This window comes from Rutilus rutilus, assembly GCF_951802725.1.
Source record: "Rutilus rutilus genome assembly, chromosome: 11".
NCBI lineage: Eukaryota > Metazoa > Chordata > Actinopteri > Cypriniformes > Leuciscidae > Rutilus > Rutilus rutilus.
Window position 1 is genome coordinate 27,672,543 of NC_140216.1, and position 22,565 is coordinate 27,695,107.

A 22,565-nucleotide genomic window follows, 5' to 3' on the forward strand; every position below is an offset into this window, starting at 1 on the left:
GAAGCTTCATTTCGAAATCGCCCATCACCACCGAAGTGAAGGAAGATCACTGGGTGGCGCTATAGACTGTGTTCACTATCCTTAAACACAGACGAAGAAGGAACGTCACCGGTGTGACAGAGGTGAATTATTTTGACATAAAATATTCTTCCTCTTGAATATATATGCTCGTTATGCTTTGTCCGCTTAATTTTTATCATTGCTTATAATTCATTAAAGATAAATTGAACATACAACTGATTATTATATTATCATTAGAGATCAATTGCTTGTTGCTCACGTGTGTGAATGTCAGCTGTTAAGAAGAAACTCTCATTTCAGATTTCAATGTCGTTGGTTATTTTTCAGTAAATACTAACGTGCTTTGTATTTGATGACGTTATCAGGTGTTTGACCGGGATCAGGCCGTCTATCTTATCAATCATGAGTGTCCCGTGTTTTGTAAGAACGGTGGCCAGAAGTTTCGCTGTTGGATCAAAACTGTTCAGACCAGTTGTTTTGTGTTCATGTAAAGACACAGTCACGCGGTGAGTATCCAGAATCTGGGGTTGTTTCTAGAAGCTTTGTGTTTTAAAACCTCTTGAGCTGGCTACCTAACGTTAGTTGGCATGCAACAAAAATACTGTTTAGTTATGTAAGGAGCGCACTGGATTTTGAGACACAGTCAGCGTTTAGACACTATCCTTTGTGTTCAACCTAAACTTTACAAAATTTGTTTCAGAAAAATGTCATCCAGAAGACAGACTGACCATCTAGAGAGAACCTCTAACGTTCATAGAGACATGGTGAGTCTTCTTAGATTTCTTTATCTATATTGGATGAAACCCTTGGCCTGTTGACCATAGATTCCTCTGAACATATAAATGGTTAACAAATGATGTAGCCAAGTAGGTGAAAGTTCAGACACTTATTCTGTATTGTAGGTCAACCACTGTCATTTGATTTTTGTCATGAGAATTCAAGATGACATAATCATTTATTTATTATTTATTTCTACTTTTATCGTACTACTTTAATTTGTAGATATGTAGCATACTGGATAGTATAGTGTTATTTCATTAACATATTATGCAAATTATATTGTCATGTTATATATTATCACACTTCAATCATTGAGTGTGTGTATAGTTTTGAGTGATAAAAATGTATAATGGCTCTCATTTGTACATCCGAATTGAATAAAGCATTACATTTAAAATCCTGAGAGGCTGAAATATGGGGATTTTATTGTACATTTTTTGTAAAGACATGATTTGATGTTCTGTGTGCATCCAGGAGCTTTTCTCTGCACGTGTTAGTGAGGTTACGAACGAATCTGAAGCAGTAAAGCGACTGAGACTGGAGGTTCCACATCCTGACTTCAGCTTCCGTGCTGGACAGTGGTAAGAACGCTATACTAAATGATATCTTGTATAATATGATGGGGCTGTGAGACAATAAAAGTTGGGAAACACCAATCTAGACAGTCTGGAGCTAATACTGTTCCTAAATGTTACTTTATTTTCATTTGAAAGTGACTAATGGATAAGAAGACATGGAGTTTTTCAAAATGGCCAGGAGATGGTGCTTTCCTCTCACTTAAAATTCCCACTTATTTCAGTGTGAGAAAATACATTAAAAAAAAATCTATTCGTACATCAACCTCTCCTCGCACTTTCTCTCCCACTTTCTGCTCTTGTGTATGTGTCTGAGTTTTGAGGGAGTCTGAGTGAGGTGAAAAAGTCAGGTGTTGATTTATGCAGATATATGCACATAAACTCCTCCAGACCATATGATGTTGTGTTCCTGCTAAAGAACATGAGGAACACGAGTCAGGGAGAGCAGCGCGAGTAGGTGTGTGTGTGTGTGTGTGTATGCCTGACATATGTGCTTATCACTTATTCATGCTCTGCATACACATATGGTGACTCTCAAAGCATATGTTGTTTCAGTTTTTTTTTAATTAAGTATTATTGATTTAAGTAATTTTGGACCACTAGGGTTTTGTTGTCCTAGAATGTTACTGTGTCAAGACAAGTCACATTTATTTATATAGTGCTTTTTACAGCACAGATTGTTTCAAAGCAGCTTTACAGAGATACTGTGTGGGAAGAATACTTTCTCTTAACTTTCTAAAAGTATTTTATGTAGTTGTGTTGTTAGTTTTCAGTAGTGTGTCAGTATATTATATTATATTAATAATTTTGAATTGCTCCCTTTTTCACAGGGTGGATTTCTTCATCCCAGGTGTGGAAACAGTGGGCGGCTTCTCCATTTGCTCGAGTCCTGGCCTGCTGCAGAGAGAGGGAGTTATCGAACTGGCCGTCAAAAACGCACGCCATCCTCCAGCACAATGGATTCACACAAAAGTGAGTGAATGAAACAAAATATACACTACCTTTCAAAAGTTTGGGGTTGGAAAGATTTTTGTTTGTTTGTTTTTGAAAGAAGCCTCTTATGCTCACCCAGACTGTATTTATCTGATCAAACATAGAGTAATATTGTGAAATATTATTACAATTTAAAACAACTGTTTTCTATTTTAATATATTTTAAAATCTAATTTATTCCTGTGATCAAAGCTGAATTTTCAGCGGTCATTACTCCAGTCTTCAGTGTCACATGATCCTTCAGAAATCATTCTAATATGCTGATTTAGTGCTTAAGAAACATTTCTTCTTATTATTAGTATTATTATCAGTGTTGCTGTTGCATATTTTTGTTGGAGCCATGATACATTTCTTTTTTTTTGAAAGATTTTTTTGATGAATGGGAAGTTCAAAAGAACAGCATTTATTTGAAATTGAAAATACTAGTGCAAAGTGCCCGTGCAAAATCTGTTTTTGTGTGTGTTTTTAGTAATTGTTGGTTTGGTGTGTTTGAGTGCTCATTGTTACAATTACTCAGCAAAAGTTCAGTGACTTTTTTTATTTGTGCATGGTAGAAAGCAAATACTGATACTGACATAATGACATACAATAAATATTGAAAATTGAACTACATGATTCAGGGAGCAGGCTACACAGTGAACTCTGAGAAAACGCTACTTAAGCTCCGCTGCTTTCTTCGACCCTCTCTGTCTCTGGTCCTGCTCAGTCACTCAGTGTCAGTGTGAGAGGGGGAGTGGCCAGTGGCTAGAGCGGCAAAAGCCAATGTGTGCTGCTTTTACCGATATATTTACCGATATCTTTTGCATTTCTAATCCAAACAACGCCAAACTTGGCACTGCACTAACTCGTGCCCGTAGCGAGACACCTGTCGAGTTTGAAATCCATCGGACTAACGGTTCGAGAGATATGCGAATAATACACACACACACACAGACACACACAGACACACAGACACACACACAGACACAGACAGACAGACGTTCCTGTAATTTATAGATAGATAACATTCAGAAGTAAACAGTGTAGCTGACTTACAAATTCAGTTAACATCCACAAATGAATAAGCGCAACAATTCAGGGAGCAGGCTACACAGTGAACTCCGAAAAAACGCTACGCTTGAGCAAACAGCTTGTGAATAGGCTACTACAAATGATGGCCGTGAATAAAATATAATATTCAGAAATAAACAGTGTAGCTGACTTTGTTTAGCTGACAGAGTGTTTATGTCAGAATGTTTATTTTTAAACCACAACCCTCTAATGTCAGAATAAACCACAACCCTCTAATGTCAGAATGTTTATTTTTAAACCACAACCTTCTAAGTGCTTCTTTTACCGATATATTTAACAATATCTTTTGCATTTCTAATCCAAACAATGTCAAACTTGGCACTGCACTTACTCATGCTCGTAGCAAGACACCTGTCACGTTTGAAATCCATCGGACTAACGGTTCGAGAGATATGCGAATAACAGACACACAGACAGACATGCGTTCCTGTAATTTATAGATAGACTAGTGCAAAATCAGTTTTGTGTGTGTTTTTAGTAATTGTTGGTTTGGTGTGTTTGAGTGCACATTGTTACAATTACACAGCAAAAGTTCAGTGACATTTTTATTTGTGCATGGTAGAAAGCACGCAGTGAACTCCGAGAAAACGCTATGCTTGAGCAAACAGTTTGTGAATAGGCTACTACAAATGATGCCCGTGAAAGAGACTGTGAACGCATTGAATAGGATATGTTTAGTTGGTGAATAGCATAGGCTACTATTACACAGTAGCGATAACGTTAAGCGCACCAGAATGAAATATAATATTCAGAAGTAAACAGCATAGCTGACTTACAGATTCAGTTAACATCCACAAATGAATAAGCGCGTCGATTCAGGGAGCAGTGCAAAGTGCCCGTGCAAAATCAGTTTTTGTGTGTGTTTTTAGTAATTGTTGGTTTGGTGTGTTTGAGTGCTCATTACAATTACACAGCAAAAGTTTAGAGACATTTTTATTTGTGCATGGTAGAAAGCAAATACTGATACTGACATAATGACATACTATAAATGTGGAAAATTTAACTACAATATTCAAGGAGCAGGCTACACAGTGAACTCTGAGAAAACGCTACTTAAGCTCCGCTGCTTTCTTCGACCCTCTCTGTCTCTGGTCCTGGGCTGTGCTCACTCAGTGTCAGTGTGAGAGGGGGAGTGGCCAGCGGCTAGAGCGGTAAAAGGCAGTGTGTGCTTCTTTTACCGATGTATTTAACGATATCTTTTGCATTTCTAATCCAAACAACGTCAAACTTGGCACTGCACTTACTCATGCCCGTAGCAAGACACCTGTCGAGTTTGAAATCCATCTAACGGTTCGAGAGATATGCGAATAACACACACACACAGACAGAAAGAAGTTCCGGTAATTTATAGATGGATATAATATTCAGAAGTAAACAGTGTAGCTGACAGAGTGTTTATGTCAGAATGTTTATTTTTAAACCACAACCTTCTAAGTGCTTCTTTTACTGGTATTTTTAACGATATCTTTTGCATTTCTCATCCAAACAACGTCAAACTTGGCACTGCACTTACTTGTGCCCGTAGCAAGACACCTGTCAAGTTTGAAATCCATCGGACTAACGGTTCGAGAGATATGCGAATAACAGACACACAGACAGACAGACAGACGTTTCTGTAATTTATAGATAGATATGTAGCCTAGTTACTTTTGTAAAAAATGTAATCCATCCTTGCTGAATAAAAAGATTAATTTGTTTTAAAAAAAAATCTTACCAACCCCACACTTTTTATTTGGAATGTACTATTCCATGATTTTATTGAAATGTTTGTTAAAGGAATAGTTCACCCAAAAATTAAAATTATCACATAATTTACTCACCCTCAAGCCATCCTATGTGTATATGTTTCTTCTTTCAGCCGAAGAAGATCTGAGTTCTATTAAATAATATCCTGGTTCTTACCAGTTAATAGTGCCCTAGTTTTTGAAGTTCCAAAAAAGCACATCCATCCATCATAAAATAATCCATACTACTCCAGTGGATTAATAAAGGCCTTCTGAAGCGAAGCGTTTGGTTTTTGAAGACAAATCCATATTTAAAACTATAATCACTGGTTTCCGGCAACAGCCATACGTGTGTTCACAAGGGAGTCGAGTTCCAGTGGAAGGGTGACCTATGACCTGACGTAGCACATACAGTAGCATAAGCTTAGGTGAGAATTGAAGAATGCGGACGCGCAGAGGACAGAGCAAAACAAAACGCCTGTTATGAATTAGAAGACTAAAATGTCCTATATGTATGTCATACATTAGGTCAAATGTCATCCCTCTGCCGGAACTTGTTGTGGCAAATTCAAAGTTCTTTTTGGTTCAGGTCTCAAAGTAGTTATTAAGTTATAGCAAATTCGAAGTCCTTGGTCCAGGTCACAAAGAAGTTTCTCAGAGTCGAGGTTCCAGGTCAGAAGAATTAACTTTATTGACAAGCAACAAAGTGAGAAGCCGGTTGGCCATCCGGACATCTTAGGTTACAATGGCCAGTGTTCATGTCTTATACTTTTTCTTATCGCTAGGTGCCCAGTGGGCACCCTCATATCTATCTCTTCTTCTTGGTCACTCCTTGTGGCCTTGCCACCATTAGAGACGTTTTTCCCTAAACCTTATTCTATTGGTGGAACATCTCAAAAAATATGTTTTTCAGCCAGCGCATCCCAGCACCTGCATTTACAGACTTTTGGGTACTTTTTCATTCTCTTATCCTTGTGACCTATTTTCTGCTGGGCATTACAGCATTCAGACTATCACATGAGACAAGGGAAATTCTTCAACAAACTAAAGTTAGTTTTTAATCAGTATATTTTCACTGAATATCCTGTTTCACATGGAAATGCATTGCATTACTCTTGTGCATGTACAATATAGATTGTGTTTTATACGATTATTCTACCATAGAGAAAGAAAATGCATTTTAAATAATTAAAATAATCAGAACTCTAGAGAGCTATATTCCATAAATGCTGATGAATGCCTTTTTATTTTATAGATTTTCTCCAAAAAAAGACTTTCTCTCCCCTTTTTTTTTGTAAATTCCGATTTGTCCTCTGTTTCAGTGCTCTGTGGGCTCTCAGGTAGCAGTGAGGGTGGGAGGTAATTTCTACTTTGACCCTCAACCTTCGGACCCTGTGGTGGACCTGTTGCTGGTAGCTGGTGGTGTGGGCATTAACCCTCTGTACTCCATCCTGCTGCATGCAGCGGATCTGCTCAGACACGCTGATGGTAACAGGTACACACCAGGACACACACGCCTGTGCTACAGCGCCAAGAACACCAAAGAGCTGCTCTTCAAGGCAAGTATATGCACCCTTGACTTGTCACTGAGGTGAGATTAAAGCTGCCAACTGATTTTTAGAAATCTGCTCCATTTAGAACACCATTATTGACATTTGTCATGAGCGACCAGATAGATTCTCCTGCAATCTCCATGTTACCCAGCAGAGCTCTGACGTAGAGCAGGAACTTCAGCCTTACACCATAAGTGAGTAGAAATATCTACAGTTGATATCTTTGCTATCTGTTACCTAAAGTTTTATGCGTCACATGAGATATTCTTGTGTCTCGGCAGGTGGAAGGATATCAGAAGAGGAGCTTCAGCGCTATGTAGACTCGGAGCGCACATTGTGTTATCTTTGTGGCCCTCCTCCTATGATAGAGAAAGTGAGTTCAGACCTGCAGAGAATCGGCCTACCGGAGGACAGAATCCTTTTTGAGAAATGGTGGTAGCTTTAAACCTCCACCCAAAGCAGAGGACACAGTGATGGATGCATTTGCATCGGTGTCATTATAGAAACAGACTTTAATGGCAATGGACCTGTAATAACTTTGATATCTGTCGAAACGCACAACAGACAGACACTGTGTCTGCATTTGAACAATTTTACCTCATTTTAAAGATGGACTCAACAAATTGACCATGACAAGCACTGTAATGATCTACATCATAGTTCATTTGCTGGTTAATGTCAGGAGTCCTGTTTTGAAGGCATGTTAAAAGATTGCACACTCAGATTTTTGCACTGTTTTTGTTTTTTTCGGTTAATTATATGTTTGCATTTTAGAACACATATTTATTCATTACAAACATTCTTCACAGGGACGTAGAAATGATCTGAAAAGTGGTGTGACAAAAACATAAAACATTTTTGTAACTATATTTAATATAGTCCTAATCTGCTGAAAGGTGCTAAACATGGTAGAAGTCCCTTTAAAGTCGTTGCAGTATTTATTATAAATGTATCCGTGCACATCATTTTTTTTAATTCACGTGCCCTCATAATCTTCAAACAAAATAAGCCATAACACCCCATGAGCAACTATTTCCAGCTCTCATCTACTTAAATTTTACTTAAAGACCGAAACATAAAAATCAGACAAGAACTGTATCATATATTGTGCTTTTTAAGAGCAAGTCATGCCATTTTCTTTTTTGCCTGGTTGTAGTTTATCTAATTTTACTGTAAAAAGGGGGACTACAGCTGCAATGTAGAATTTTTTTGCATTATAACTAGGCAAAATGAAACTCTTAAAATACAATGTCAATAATCGTCATGTTCGAAACTAATTATTTTTCTCTAATAGTAAGCAATTGTTTAAATATGTAAAGTCACAATGAAAAGCGACATTGAAAACAGAAGAAATCAGGGTTCCTCAAATCTGCCCTGCAGAATTTAGCTCTAACTCTACTCAAACACACCTGAACCAGCTCAAGTTCTAGTTACTAAACTCGATGAGTTTGATTGGGTTTGAACTAAATCTGCTGTAAATTATGCGTCTTTAATTTGCATCATTGAGAGCTTTTATTTACACCATTAACTGTCTCACGGACATTCACTATAACCGTTACTTTACAAAGTAAGACATCAGTTACTGCCATCCTTACTGCGACTGTCTTCAATAAATAAAGCTTTTTCATTTTACGGATTTGAGCTAGTGTATGACATATCGCGTATGCTAATATTGTATGTAATAAAACGAGCTAACATCACAGATTCACACAGGTACAAGTCTCAACACATTGGTCAGCGTTTAGCATATTCAGAGCTCCTTGAAAGGACGTTTTCACACATTTGTTTGAATCCCCTGCAATTTGCTACAGCAATTTACCCTAAAAACCTAAATAATTACGAGATTCAAACCCCTCTTAGCAATCGTACCAGGACAGTTACTCCATCAGCAGATGTATTTGCCCAGACAAGGGCCTGACTATAATGTGTTCTGCCTGAATAAACATGAGCATATTGTAATGGTTAAATATGCATAAATGAATAGTCAGCACACTCCAGAGAATAAAGCTCTCTCTGTTACCGCCGCTCGCACTTCCTCCAATTTAACACACGTAATTGTGCGCTTTAATTCCTGATCGCTGTTTGTAATGGCGTCCTTTTTTCCTGGGCTGATGTTCGGGATGTCGATCCTCTGCGTGTGGAATTCCACCGTCCTTTCCGCTTGATCTCTCCTCTCTGGGCTTTCTGGCAATGTCTGCCCATTTTCCTTTTGGATAATCTCACATTGTCTCATCAGACTTGTGTTTTCTCTCTCCATTCTTTCCATTTCTCTCTCAATCGTTGCCAGCGGTGATATCTCCCTCTCTGATGTCCTCTTACTATTCAAGTTCCTTTTGTTTTGACCTCTGAGGTGCAGTTTCTGGAAAACATACACACAAACTGTCAGACACTGAGCTACTTTTGAGGATTTTAATGTCAACTGACAACGCTATTACAATTTCACACAGTTCTCTTAGACAACTCTAATCTAATTTTAGCAGAATCCTTTCTTTTGTGGCAGAAATAAACCTTGTGCCATGCATACACACCGTCAAGTCTCTCCTCTTGCGAGGCAGCGTGGGTCTCTGGAGGAAGAGGATCTGTTTTGTGGCCAAACTTCCATCACTAAGACAAAAATAACAAATCAGATGTCTGTAAGAGCTGTTTAAATAAAGAATAAAAACTAAGAGAAGACTTCTTTTTCAGGTAATGTTTAGCCCCTAAACTGTATCATTGAACATAATGGTCTTGATTAAAGGTTTAGCATGACTTTGGGACCTTTTCATTTTGACGATGGGGGTGGGCAGCACACACATTAGTCTCCAGCCGTATGGAGCCAGAGACTGGAGCAGAGGGATGTAGTCTGTCTTCACTGCGACACCCTGCAAAACAGTCAACATAATGTGTGAAAACATTTCACTCATTCCCTATTGAGACAAATTGTGTGATTGTGCACATATGTCTGCACTCATTTAAAAGTTAGTTGGTAAGAAGAAATGTGTACAAATAATAGAATTGTTTATTTAATTGAATTCGGGATGTACCAGAGTAGACTTACATCAATCACAGTCCACTGCTCAACTACAATAGCATCATACACTGTGGTTGGCCCAACATCACCTGAAGGACTTTGGAAGATAAAAACACTTTCCACAGTGGAAGAAGATGCTGAAGATGAAGAAAAAAAGGATTGGAAAAGGTTTATATGAATTCAGAGTCTTTAGATATACCAGGACGGAGCACTCATATTACTATGAATGGGGGAAAGTGCAGCTTGCAATATGGCAGAATAAGTCCCGCCTTCAAAATTAAAGGGCCAATCGCCAGTTAGTAAAGTCTTCACGTCACTGCAGCTGCCCTTAGGAATCTCCGGTTACTACAGCCTATTTAACGCTTTTTGAGCAGTAATTTATGGGTTAGTTCATCTCAGATTTTGTTGCTGTTTTGAAATATGTTATTTAAATGTAAGTATGGCAAATAGTGTTTGGGATTTCAGGATTTCCCCGTTCAAATAGATAGGACTTGGTCTTGTATGCCTGAAATAGGTGCCCTGAGGCGTTGCGAATAGAGTGGTGCAGGTATGATGTCACTTTGTAGGCCAATCGGCAGTTAGCATCACACTGGTTCCATCGACAAAAACCCAATAGGATTTTCCCATAGGCTTTTGGATTATCGCTAAAAACAAGGTCTGTGATCAACAAAAGTTTATGATACTTACACGTTTTGTCCATCAAGATAATTATCACAGATGAACAAAACTTTTATGAATTTTGAAGCCTAAATGCATCGCCAGAAGTAAAAAGCTAAAGGTAGGCTACAAACGATCTACACCACGGTCCCACAAATTCAACATTACCATCACTAAGCTTCCAGAAAGTTTGAGTCAGAATAGTTTATAAGAGCACAATTATAAGCATAATGAGGCTGTAAAAGCGAACTGAGTCTACTGTTCAGCGTGATGATGTTTAATGTCCCAGACAGTCTCTGTAGTCCCATTTAGCCACTTGTTAGCAACCACCTTTTACAAGACATGTAACAGCTTATAAAATGGGGTGGGGTGATATTGATGTATTTTATGTTGTAGAACAAACGTCAAAGTGTCTTGAGCTTTTGTTCATCACAGACCTAATTTCAGCCATTTAACCAAAAACCCATTCAAAAAACCCAGTGACTCCGGGATGATAGAACCGGAAGTGCAAACTTGTTTCCACGTTTTGGACTACAAAGTGATGTCATATCTGCACCACTCTATATGGTCACCAAGTGAACAGACTTTCCTTGAAAGGGACTTTATATGAATTGTTGATCAAATTTGTTTTATAGTCACCACTGAGCTGATTTCTAAAATAATGATAAAAGTAGTTATTTTGGTTTTGTTTTATTCTGTTTATTTTTATTAGGCCTAGCCTATATATTATGCATTTTGTCACATTTGTTTTTTTCTAATAATTGTATAATTTCATTAAAATTCACTAAATGATTACTTTTAGCAAAATTTACTACCATTTGTGAATTGTCACTACATCTCCAGTACCTGCGTCATCTCCCAGATGAAAGTAGCCGTCGATGAGCTGTGCGCCACTTCTGAAGTGCTGCGTCATGTGATCCAGCCAATGAGAGTCAACCGAACTAACAAGCCCCGCCTCCCTGTGCACCTGCATTGGAACCCTCAGAGAAAAGTATTTTGGCGATCCCGACAGAACTATCGTATGGTTGTACAGCGCGAACACCTGCACACCTACACATACAGAAACAAATACTTAGACTTCTATTGCTACATAATGATTCAGACTTAAAAAGCCAGATAATTATAAACAAACTTATAGATAAGCAACTGCTACATGAGCAAGTGTTTCTCAGAATATCTGCGAAACGAAGCCGCTGTTAAACGGTGCGTCTGAGAGTGCTATTGATTATATACAGCAGCTGTTGTTTTAAAGTTAATAGTGAGTAGGCCTACTATGTATTCGGACATAGTACTCCGTTTGTGTATTCCATTTTTCGCATAGCCTACTATATATGCAGCAAGTCACTTGTTTAATTCCTGAATCAGTCAGTGTTCTCTTTCAAATCGTCTTTACAGTTAGATTTGAGTCATCAGCATATTTTGAAAATAATTATGAATTGGACCAACACAATGGAAGTGAACTGAGACAAATCAAATTCAAGTTTTCTTCACTTATAAAGAATTGTGATCAAATCAGCCCTGGGAATTATAAATTGCTCATCTTATTTGAGATAATTATCTTGATAAAACTTGATATAATCTAAAAGAAAACATGTATTCTTGTTTTTTTTCCACCAGCCCATTTTCTGTATTTCTACAGGCTGCATACTTACGATTCAACATCTGGGTGGTTCCGGTGCACTTGCTGGGTTTGTCTTGGCTTTTGACCTTCTCTCTGTGCTCGCTTTTGTGTTTTTCTGCCAAATCACAGCTGGACAGGGCCGACTGCATTCTAGTATTTTGGGTTTGATGTGGCTCTGATGCACAAGAGCTTAATATAAACTCATGTGATGACACTCGATTCTTTAAATCATCAGCTTGTGTACATTCACATTCAACATTCAGGTACTGATACTCTGGACACTGATGGTTCTCAGTGAAAGGATTCTGATTATTCCAGCCCTGGCTGCTCTCAGTGCTTTGTATTTGAAGGCTGTGGTTCATAAAGTCTTCATCGTGTTGGCTCTGGTTCTCAAAATCTGGATTAAAGGTTGTACGATACTGGTTTCGATGATCCCCGTTGCCTCGATCCTGTTGGCTCTGCTCGCTCACAGGGCTGAGGGTTGGAGGTCTGCTGCTGTGATGCACAGAACAGGGACTGGAGTGCAAGGAGGAAAGCTCTTCTGGTTCCCAGTGACCAAGGAAATATGGACCCCCACCGGGCTGGGGCAAAAACCCCACAAACAGATCACCCTGATCAGCCAAATCCTGCACCTGCATCCCCAAAAACAACCAGGACTAATTGAAAACGTTAAGACATTCATCATGACACCTGTTCTATTCAAGGTATACAATCAAAGTTGACAATGAATGTAAATGGATTCCAATGTAATATGAATAATTTTACAGTGTCTTTGGAAGAGGAAGGTGGTGCGTTTTCCTCTAGATGCTTTTAAAATAAGCTCTGTGGAGCTGTGACAGGAAATGCTAATGAAAACCATATTTTCCAATCATCATACTGTCACGCCACACACGCATATGTCTAAATCATCAGTAAATGTCACACGGCGCAAACACTTCCACACACACACACACACACTCAGTCAAACACTGCTTATCTACAGATAAATGCAATTACTGAAAAGGCGAGGGGGTGACGACTAATGGAATGGCAGATGAATACCGGGTGTCTGTGTCTTTGCAGCAGCCTGTCAGCTTTTGTTTTCTGTTTTACAGCCATATTGTAAGACCATGATAGAGAGAGTTTGAAGTAAGTGGGTTTTTGATGCCATCTTTATTTGAGTGATGACACTAAGTGTGCCACTAAAGTGAATGAAAAACAAATTTACATGCTGCTCTCTGTTTGAATGAAAACAAATGAATTTTAAAATAAGGTCAAACCTTTTTCACATAGCCCTGTATGACTTCTGGGTCAGGGTCCTGGTGACCGAGGTAACACACGTCTGTTGTGAGATGAGGCTCCACCCAGTTCAGCAGACCACTGTCGGAACCACTGTAACAAAAGCACCATAAAGCGACTTTTGAACATCTATAATTTAAATGCACATGAAATCAAAATAGGCCCTATTTACTCAGTCTTGATTCATCTATGAACCTTATTCCAAAGAAAGAAAATCCCTTGTGGCAAGCAGGGTGGGGCCAAGAGCCATGGGAACGGAGCGGGGCTGGTGGTATGAGTGCTAATGATTGGTCTTGAGTCCCACAGAGCAGTTCCAGAAGGAAAAAAGAGGAGGAGTAATGACATTGAGGGAGGAGAGAGGACCAGGCCATGGACATTTATGTTGTGCTTTAATATGTTTACATGCGGCACATTTTGACCTTACTGGTCAAAAGTTTGGGTCAATGTTTCTAAAAAATTTGAAAATGATTCCTATGCTCACCAAGGCTGCATATATTTAATTTAAAAAAACAGTAAATAATCAGAAAAATATATTACATTTTCAAAGATCTGTTTTCTAGTTGAATATATTACATATATTATATAAGTTATTCATCATTAACTTTATAACAAATTTTTGGGAAAATAAATACTCACGTAAGGTATGGTAGTCACAATTTTTTTTTTTTTAAGTCACTTTTTAAAACCTTTTACTGACCTGACATTTTCACACAAACTAAAATGTAAAGTAACTCTCTATTTCTAAGATGATCACAGCACCACTTTATATGATTTAAGAATGCAACATAGTTGTATATAATGCAAAAATATTACTGTTTGAAATGTTGATTGATGTGTACAGAACACTGTTTCCCTTTCGTTCAGTCACTACGAGTAGAAGCCTATCACCTTCGAGTTCTACAAAACGAGCCAATGGCAAGGAAAATGCCATGGGTCTACAGAATTTGCATAGGGCAACTCCGCCCCACCGCGTGGGTATAAAAGGAGGGACGCTGGCAATCTCGCATTATGTTTTTGCTTCGGAGCCAAGAGTTTCTGTTCACTCCTCTGCAAGCCTGTACCTGAGTTCTTCGACTACGAGACGAGCGGCTCTCCAGAGTGTTGGTGCAACGGCGCGTTCCAGCGAGATCACATTGCCTGCTGCTGGTCTGTGCAGTGATCTGCCGACAGAGTGTGTGCTTCTCCTTGGGTGCTTCAGCATTCTGCAGAGCTTTTTTCCTCTCGCAAAAGAGCTTGCGCGTGGCTTGTCTTTTTCAAGATGTCTCGGTTGTGCACTTCTGGGTGCGGTCGGTTCGTTTTGCCATCTGATGGGCATCATGAGGAGGTCACGAGGTCCTGGAAGTCTCCATTGTCTTCCTGATCGTTCGTCGGCCTCCTTTGCCCTCTCTTCCCTCGATGGAGCCGCGGCTAAAGGGTACACTGGGGTCGCTTCTACCTGGCGTGGTGATCCAAAGCAACCCTCCAAAGCCTGTAGGTTCTCGTATACCCTGGTAGCGAAATCCTATAGAGCTGCGGGGCAGGCTGCCGCCTCGCTGCATGTCATGGCCATCCTGCAGGTCTACCAGGCCCGGATGCTCAGGGACATGTACGAGGGTAGAGCTGATCCGGGGCTCATGGAAGAGCTGCATGCCACCACCGACCTCGCTCTCCGGGTGACGAAGGTGACTGCACGCTCCCTGGGTCAGGTAATGTCCATAGCTGTGGTCCAGGAGAGACACCTTTGGCTAAACCTGGCTGATATGCGAGGTGCTGAGCAGACCCGGTTCTTCAACTCTCCCATATCCCAGGCTGGTCTCTTCGGCGGAGCGGTTGAGGCAACACGGGCGGAGCGGTTGAGGCAACATGGGCGGCGCGGTCGAGGACTTTGTCCAGCAGTTCTCGGCCGCCCAGAAGCAGACTGAGGCCATAAAATGTTCATGTTCTGCCCCGGCGGGCAGCTGCTGCCTCCACCCAGCCGCCGGCTCAGATGCCTCAGTCTGGTCGCCCCTGCAGCTGCGCTGTGGAGGTGGCCGCAGGAAGGTGCCTCAGTCCGCACCAGCCCCGCTGCCTGCCAAACGCCAGGCGAAGCGGCGCTCCTGATGCAGACTGCTGAGCTGGGCAACAGTTCTTCGTGGGAGATGGGCAGCAGTTCTTCGTGGGAGATGGTAGCAAGACCACTCCCTCCCCCGGCCGGGGAAGAATCTTTTGTTCTCACTCTGCTGCTGGCCTCTTGGCCGACAGCACCTTAATGTGGATAAAGGAAGAACAGACACCCCCATCTCTGAGCCCCCAGAGGCCGCAGATGGCAGTGTGCGACGCTCCGCTTAGCCACCCTCGTCCCCCTGTCGCTAGACCCCTGTCAGAGCAGGCCCCCGCGGAACGCTCGTCCTTCCCTGGCCTCCTCTGTCAGGACGTGGCATATGACCGTGCCCCCACACCGGGACACTCCGCCTCCCACGTCTGACCGGTCATTCCGCCTCGCTGCCCCATCGTGGGTACGTCTGTGGTTCACATGACCCAACTGGTTCAGTTTTTGGGAGCCTGGCTAGAGCTTCCCAATCTGTCCCACTGGCTGTCCCTACTACATTGTACCCAAGAAAACCGGTGGGTTAAGGGCCAATCCTGGACCTGCGCGTCTAGAACCGAACCCTTCACAGGCTTGGTTTGGAGCGATCAACCTGAAGGACGCATACTTTCATGTCTCCATTCTTCCTTTACACAGACTGTTTCTACGATTTGCTTTCGAGGTGCAAGCATACCAGTACATGGTTCTCCCATTTGGGTTAGCCCTGTACCCTCGCGTCCTCACAAAAGTCGTCGTGGCAGCACTTGTACCACTCCGGCAACACGGGGTTCGCATCCTGAACTATCTCGACGACTGGCTGATTCTAGCTCTCTCTCGAGACCAGGTTTGCGAACACAGGGACCTGTGCATATGCCACTGGCTCCAGCACCTCGCCCGTCTGGGCCTTCGGGTCAACTGGGAAAAGAGCGAACTCTCCTCTGTGCAGAGGATTTCTTTTCTCGATATGGAAATCGACTTGGTCGCTATGTCCTCGCAGCTTACGAGCGAGCGCACTAAGTCACTGCTGAATTGCCTGAGTCAATTCGAGGGCAAGAGTGTGGTTCCACTGAAGTTATTTCAGAGGCTCCTGGGGCATATGGCATCCGCAGCGGCAGCCACACCGCTTGGACTGCTTCATATGAGACCGATTCAGCACTGGCTTCGCGATCAAGTCCCGAGATGGGCATGGCAACAGGGCACACTCCAAGTACCAGTTACTCAGGCCTGCCATCAGACCTTCACCCTGTGGTCGAACCTCTCCTTTCTACGGGCCGGAGTGTCCTTAGAACGAGTTTCCAGGCATGTCATTGGCCCACCCGGACTTGGTTCTCCGAACTGGTGCTCCTCATGACAGTCCCTCCCTGGCCAAAGGACCTCCTTTCTCAGAGACGGGGCACCCTCTGGCACCCATGTCCAGATCTGTGGAACCTGCATGTGTGGGTCTCGGCAGGTTTGAGTACTCTATCGCTTCAGGTGGTGGCTACCATCACTTCCGCTAAGGCCCTCGAGACACGCCTATGTGTTGAAGTGGAACCTCTTCGTCACCTGGTGTTCTTCTCGCTGAGAAGACCCCAGAAAATGCTCAATCGGGTCCGTGCTCTCCTTCCTCCAAGAAGGGTTGGAACAAAGGCCGTCTCCTCCACCCTGAAGGTTTACGTGGCCGCCATCTCTGCGCACCACGACCTTGTGGAGTCAAAAACGGTGGGACAGCATGACCTAGTCGTCAGATTCCTGAGGGGGGCAAGGAGACTAAATCCTCCTCGCTCTCCTATTATACCCTCTCGGGACCTCGCAGTGGTCTTATCAGCCCTGCAGAGAGCTCCCTTTGAGCCATTGCGATCAGTGGAGCTTAAGTTCCTGTCTATGAAGACCTCCTGGTTGCTTTTGCCTCCATCAAGAGAGTAGGGGACCTGCAGGCATTTCCGGTTGACAAAGCGTGCGTAGAATTCGGCCCGGCTAACTCTCACATGATCTTGAGGCCCTGGCCTGGATACGTACCCAAGGTTCCCACCACTCCTTTCAGGGATCAGGTAGTGAACCTGCAAGCGCTACCCTCGGAGGAGGCAGTCCCAGCCTTGGCACTGCTCTGTCCAGTATGCGCCGTCCGTGCTTACGCAGACAGAACGCATTGTTTCAGGACCTCTTTGTCTGTTTTGGTGGGAAGCTGAAGGGAAAGGCTCTCTCCAAGCAAAGGTTGTCTCACTTGATAGTGGAAGCCATTGTCTTGGCTCACCAGACGCAGGGTCGACCATGCCCCCTAGAGGTGAAGGCACACTCCACCCAGAGTGTGACTTCCTCCTGGGCTTTAGCCCTCGTGATTGGCTAGGTGCTCCATGTGCATGGTTTCCCCGCTTGGGCAACCCCCACATCTGTATTTCCACGGTAAGTCTCCCCCGAGCACGTGTTTTCCCTCAGCAAGACCCCTCAAGGGCCATCTTGAGGTTGAAACATTCCACCCTGCGGGCTGGATACCTCTGAGTCTTCCATATGCAACCCGGACACGGGTTACATATTACACCTGGGATATGCCACCCAGTGTACCTTGGTATTCCTGCGTTAAGCCTAGCCCTTCGTCCGTGCTAGTCTCACGACAGGGAGCTCAGACTTGCGCAGGGCACTGGAAGACAGCCGCAGTGGCGTGATTGAATTGGGACCCCCATTTCGTCATTCACTGACGTAACTCGTAGTGACTGAATGGAAGGGTTACGTCCCTCGGCCACAACCGCTGTACCGCTGGAACGGCCTGGAGTTCAGTATTGGCTCCTCAGCGGAAAACATAACGGGAGATTGCCAGCGTCCCTCCTTTTATACCCATGCGGTGGGGCGGAGTTGCGCTATGCAAATTCCGCAGACCCATGGCATTTTCCTTGCTATTGGCTCGTTTTATAGAACTCAAAGATGATAGGCTTGTAAGCGAAACCCCCATTTTGTCATTTACTGATGTAACGTCTCCGTTCCCTCCTCAGGGAACGAGGGTTACATACGTAACCGAGACGTTCTGTACAATAAGCATTTGCTGAATATAGTCAAGGTTTGTGTGTATACCTGTGTGTTTGTCTGATGAGCACGGCTCTGTGTAACTGCTTCTGTAGGTTAGCACTAGCAGGGCCGCAGGAGTGAACAAAGGGATGGACAGCAGCCAGTACGAATCCCTTCTGATACAACTCACACACCTGCACTGGAAGCTCTCTGACTGACGACAGACACAGCAATGAGGACACTGACACCTCTGAAGAGAGAGAGAGAGAGAGAGAGAGTCAGACAGGCACACAGAGAGAAATGAGCAGAGAAAGAATAAATAAATAAATAAACATGTTATCTATCGTTCAACTATCATTGTAAATAATTATCGTTGAAATGAACTTACCACCATGACAACTTACTTCTAATAATAACAATAGTAAAACAAATAAAGAAAAATATATACATATTTTGAAAAAAAACTTACTGATGCGCACACGTACACGCACACACACAATAATAAAACAAATGATATCAATCAGTAAGATTTCAGAAAGATTTTTTTGAGAAATTACTAATTGTATTCAGGAAGGATGCATTAAATTGATAATAAAGACTTTGACATTGTTAAAAAAAAAGTTATTCTAATTTTAGTTTTTATGCTTTCTATTCATCAAAGAACCCTGAACAAAAAAACAAACAAAAAACCTGTATCAGCATGTAAGAATGATTTCTGAAGGATCATGTTACACTGATATATTGGAGTAATGACTGCTAAAAATTCAGCATTGCCATCACAAGAATAAATACAATTTTAAACATATATCAAAGCTGAAAACAGTTATTTTAAATTCTAATAATATTTCACAATAATACTATTTTTACTCTATTTTGATCAAATAAATGTACCCTAAAAAATCTTACCAAATCCAAACTTTTGAACTCTTTAGGAATGTCTAATGAATGAAAAAATAAACCACTAGATATTCACCAGAGTAATAAATGTGACAACTAGCCCTAGTCCTTCACATATGTCAATGTACCAAAACTGAACTGATGAATAATGTATATGAAACACTATATCTGCATGAACTAATATAAGACAAAAATGAGAAGATAGGTGCAAACTATTTCATTCACAGTCATCTCTGGCAAAAAAAAAAAAAAAAAACCTTGTTAAGAAGCTCATTTTCTGACACACTACCTGAAATGCTGTCGTTTGAAAATAGTTTGAAAGTATTCTGGTGAAATGGTTTTACAAGCAAATTGTTTCTGTGATCAGTAATTAAAGTTAATTTCCAGCGCTCATTATTCAGGGCCGCAGTGAGCTGCAATCATCTTTCAGAGGTGTGACGAGCTTGTTTAAACAACACTGTGACGGTCTGAACACGCTCTCACTCTGAGGGGGGTTTATTAGTGTTTCCAAAGAGGAAATAACAGCACGGTTCACAGCAAGATGAACCTATAGGTGAAATGAGTGCATATGTGTGATTTCTGTGATGCAGTGTGAATTTCACTGTTTGGATGCAGGTCATTTTAAGGAAATTATGTTATTTATGTCTGATCGAAAATTTCAATTCAACCATGTCAGTAGCTCAGCCCAGTTCTTGGAAGGTTCTCTCAAAGTTATGAACAAATATAACTCCAGTAATGTTAATAGAAGGTTCATTCAAAGTTATCTGGTCTTTAATGATGTTCTCAAAACCTTAGCCCAAAAACATTATTTGTACATCGTTCGTGAAACTTTTTTGTCCAAAATGTTTAGTTGAACATTTGTCTAACATTTTTTAAATGTTACTACGTTTTAAAATGCTCAGATAACATTCAAAAGTAATATTCCCATAATGTTTGCAAAATGATGCAATGGAATGTTCCCTTAACGTTTTTAAAACTGGTCGTTTTGAACATTCAGAAACATTCATAAATTAATGCGAACATTAGCAAAACGTTCTTAGAACATTGTTAGCTGGGAGGTTTGGAATAGATTTGCTTATAATTTAAATTTGCAAACCTTGTACGTGTTAAAAAAATGAAGATTTTGAAATGAAGAGACAAAGACGTCTCTTGTGCTCAGCAGGGCTGCATTTATTTGATCATTTATTATTTATTTGAAAACAGTTGTGCTGCTTAATATTTGTATTGAAACGATGATAAAAAAAATGTCAGGAGACTTTGATGACTAGAAAGTTTAAAAGAACAGCAGTTGATTGAAATAGAAATATTTTGTAACATTCTAAATGTATTTTACTGTCACTTTTCATCATCGTTGCTAAATTAAAGTAGTAATCCCCCCAAAATCTCACTGACCCCAAACTTTTTTTCTGAACCAAAACAAAATTTGTCACTCTCTCAAATATGACGAGAGAAGGATCACATTTAAAAACAAAATTAACACCAAACAGTTACATTTAAAGCATAACTTGCTCAGTATCCAGTTCAATTATCAATATAAACTTCCCCAAATAACAAAATCTGTTTGCAATCATCTGGTAGTGCTGAAACAGCGGAAGTGTCTTAGACTTTATGATGTCTATTAACTCCACTCCGGTCCAGAGCATGAACTATATTAACTAGCACATCACGCGAAAGGCCTGTGGCAAAGGACACTCTATGCTTCAGCTATGCGTGAGAGAATGAGAAAATGCTTTTCTTTGTGTAGGACCTACACACACACACACACACACACACAGAGAAGATTTGACTCCTCCTGAAAGGCCAAATATATGATAATCTGCCCCCATATTTACTACGGGGAAAATCCACCTTTATAAAACAGAATTACCCAGTCGGGGGTTAAACACTCCAGTAAACAGTCCTTCTCAGCAACATAGTCCACCTCAAGAATGCAGCCCTCTGAACGAATATTCCTCAGTCTAAATCCATGTACAAGCTCTTAAAATGAGAAGCAGAGACTTTGGTAAATCAGTTAAACTCCACCTGCTGAGAAACATGTTTTCTGTGCTAAAATTTCAACTCTCACAGCACAATCACACTAGTCTAAATTCTTTCTGGATTTAGCTGTGTCTTAAACACCTAGACAATCACAGATTTGAACGTACTATGTGCATTTCGACATGCAAGTTTCCAAGTGTGATTAACTAAAATCCAAACACACTGAACGGATCTGCTCTGTTTTATGGCTCAAACTAACATGACACAAGCAAGTGGGGCATCGTAGCTGTTATATTGAATATAACATGAATATCATTTTCAGCTTATTGGCCAGAAATAATATCCGTGCATCCCTGATATTGACCATGAGCATCCAGGACTTAAACTTTTTTTTTCATTTATTATTTAAACAAAGTGGTTCATTTTATTGTAAATGCCAAAGTAATTTGATTTCACTGAACCAATCCTCTAGATGATTTTTTTAACTAAACGTGTTAGTTGCAAATCTATTATATAGCCGTCCCTTCTTCGGCTGTGCTGACCTATCAGAACTGCTCTCTAAATATTGATATGTCATAAATATTAAAGTAAGTGTTTATATGATTCATAAGTATGAGGGATTCTTGCTGCTTATGACTGTGATGTCGGGTCCTGGAGGGGTCTTATTTTATTTTATAATAATCCGACAGAGAGCAGAATTGAATTATTTATAGAAACTAATTTAAATTAAAAACAGATTTTGGCTATAAATACAGTTCAGTGTCACTAAGACAACTGATTTTCTCTCTTATGCACATACAAACAGATAAATCCTGGATTTTCGTACTGACCCCTCACATCTTCAAGATCAGATAATCCTTAAAACGATGCCTAGCATTTTCTCGCTCTCTCTCTCCCTCTTCTTTTTTCCCCTCTCTGTTATTTCATCCCTGTCAATCATTCACATTCATTAAGTCACTTAACATTGCTTTCAATGATGCCCCAAAACAAACAAAGAAAGAAACATATTCTAACATCTCTGCCTCACACTCGTGCTGTCACAGCAGTTTGCAGTGAAACTCTTTTTTTTGTCTCGGTGTCTCTGTAGGCATCAGTGAATTTTACATATAAATGACCTGCCTGTCTGTCTACCGATAAGCAGCTAAAACAGAAAGCCTGGAGTGTGTGTGTGTGTATGTGTGTGTGTGTGTGTGTGTGTGTGTGTGTGTGTGTGTGTGTGTGTGTGTGTGTCCAGAACCTGAACGATTGTCGCTGTCCCAGTTCTCACACATTCAAATTTTTTATAAATAAATATTTGATCAAGGTCACAATCTCAGACACAAACCTGCACACACACACATTTGTGTCTGGGTAATGTTTCATGCGTTAACTTTAAGTAGTAAAAC

The 22,565-nt window shown here is 41.0% G+C and overlaps 2 protein-coding genes across 2 annotated transcripts in view; one reads left to right on the forward strand and one right to left on the reverse strand.

Moving 5' to 3' along the window:
- Nucleotides 1-9,465, forward strand: oxnad1 (oxidoreductase NAD-binding domain containing 1). Its single transcript, XM_084424185.1, has 8 exons — nt 1-122; nt 387-527; nt 722-785; nt 1,276-1,382; nt 2,207-2,348; nt 6,487-6,723; nt 6,803-6,911; nt 6,999-9,465. Exons 2-8 carry the CDS (start codon nt 424-426, stop codon nt 7,154-7,156), a joined length of 921 nt encoding a protein of 306 aa, XP_084280311.1. The 5' UTR covers nt 1-122; nt 387-423; the 3' UTR covers nt 7,157-9,465.
- The window catches only part of rftn1a (raftlin, lipid raft linker 1a), a gene marked incomplete at its 3' end in the record, with an annotated part of 26,904 nt that continues 13,040 nt past the window's right edge, over nt 8,702-22,565 (reverse strand). The window contains exons 3-10 of the mRNA XM_084424182.1: nt 18,373-18,556; nt 13,265-13,376; nt 12,037-12,637; nt 11,231-11,434; nt 9,755-9,864; nt 9,475-9,578; nt 9,246-9,321; nt 8,702-9,076 (exon numbers count right to left, since the gene is read on the reverse strand). Of these exons, the coding sequence (XP_084280308.1) occupies nt 8,702-9,076; nt 9,246-9,321; nt 9,475-9,578; nt 9,755-9,864; nt 11,231-11,434; nt 12,037-12,637; nt 13,265-13,376; nt 18,373-18,556 (1,766 nt within the window). The remainder of the gene's footprint in view (nt 9,077-9,245; nt 9,322-9,474; nt 9,579-9,754; nt 9,865-11,230; nt 11,435-12,036; nt 12,638-13,264; nt 13,377-18,372; nt 18,557-22,565) is intronic.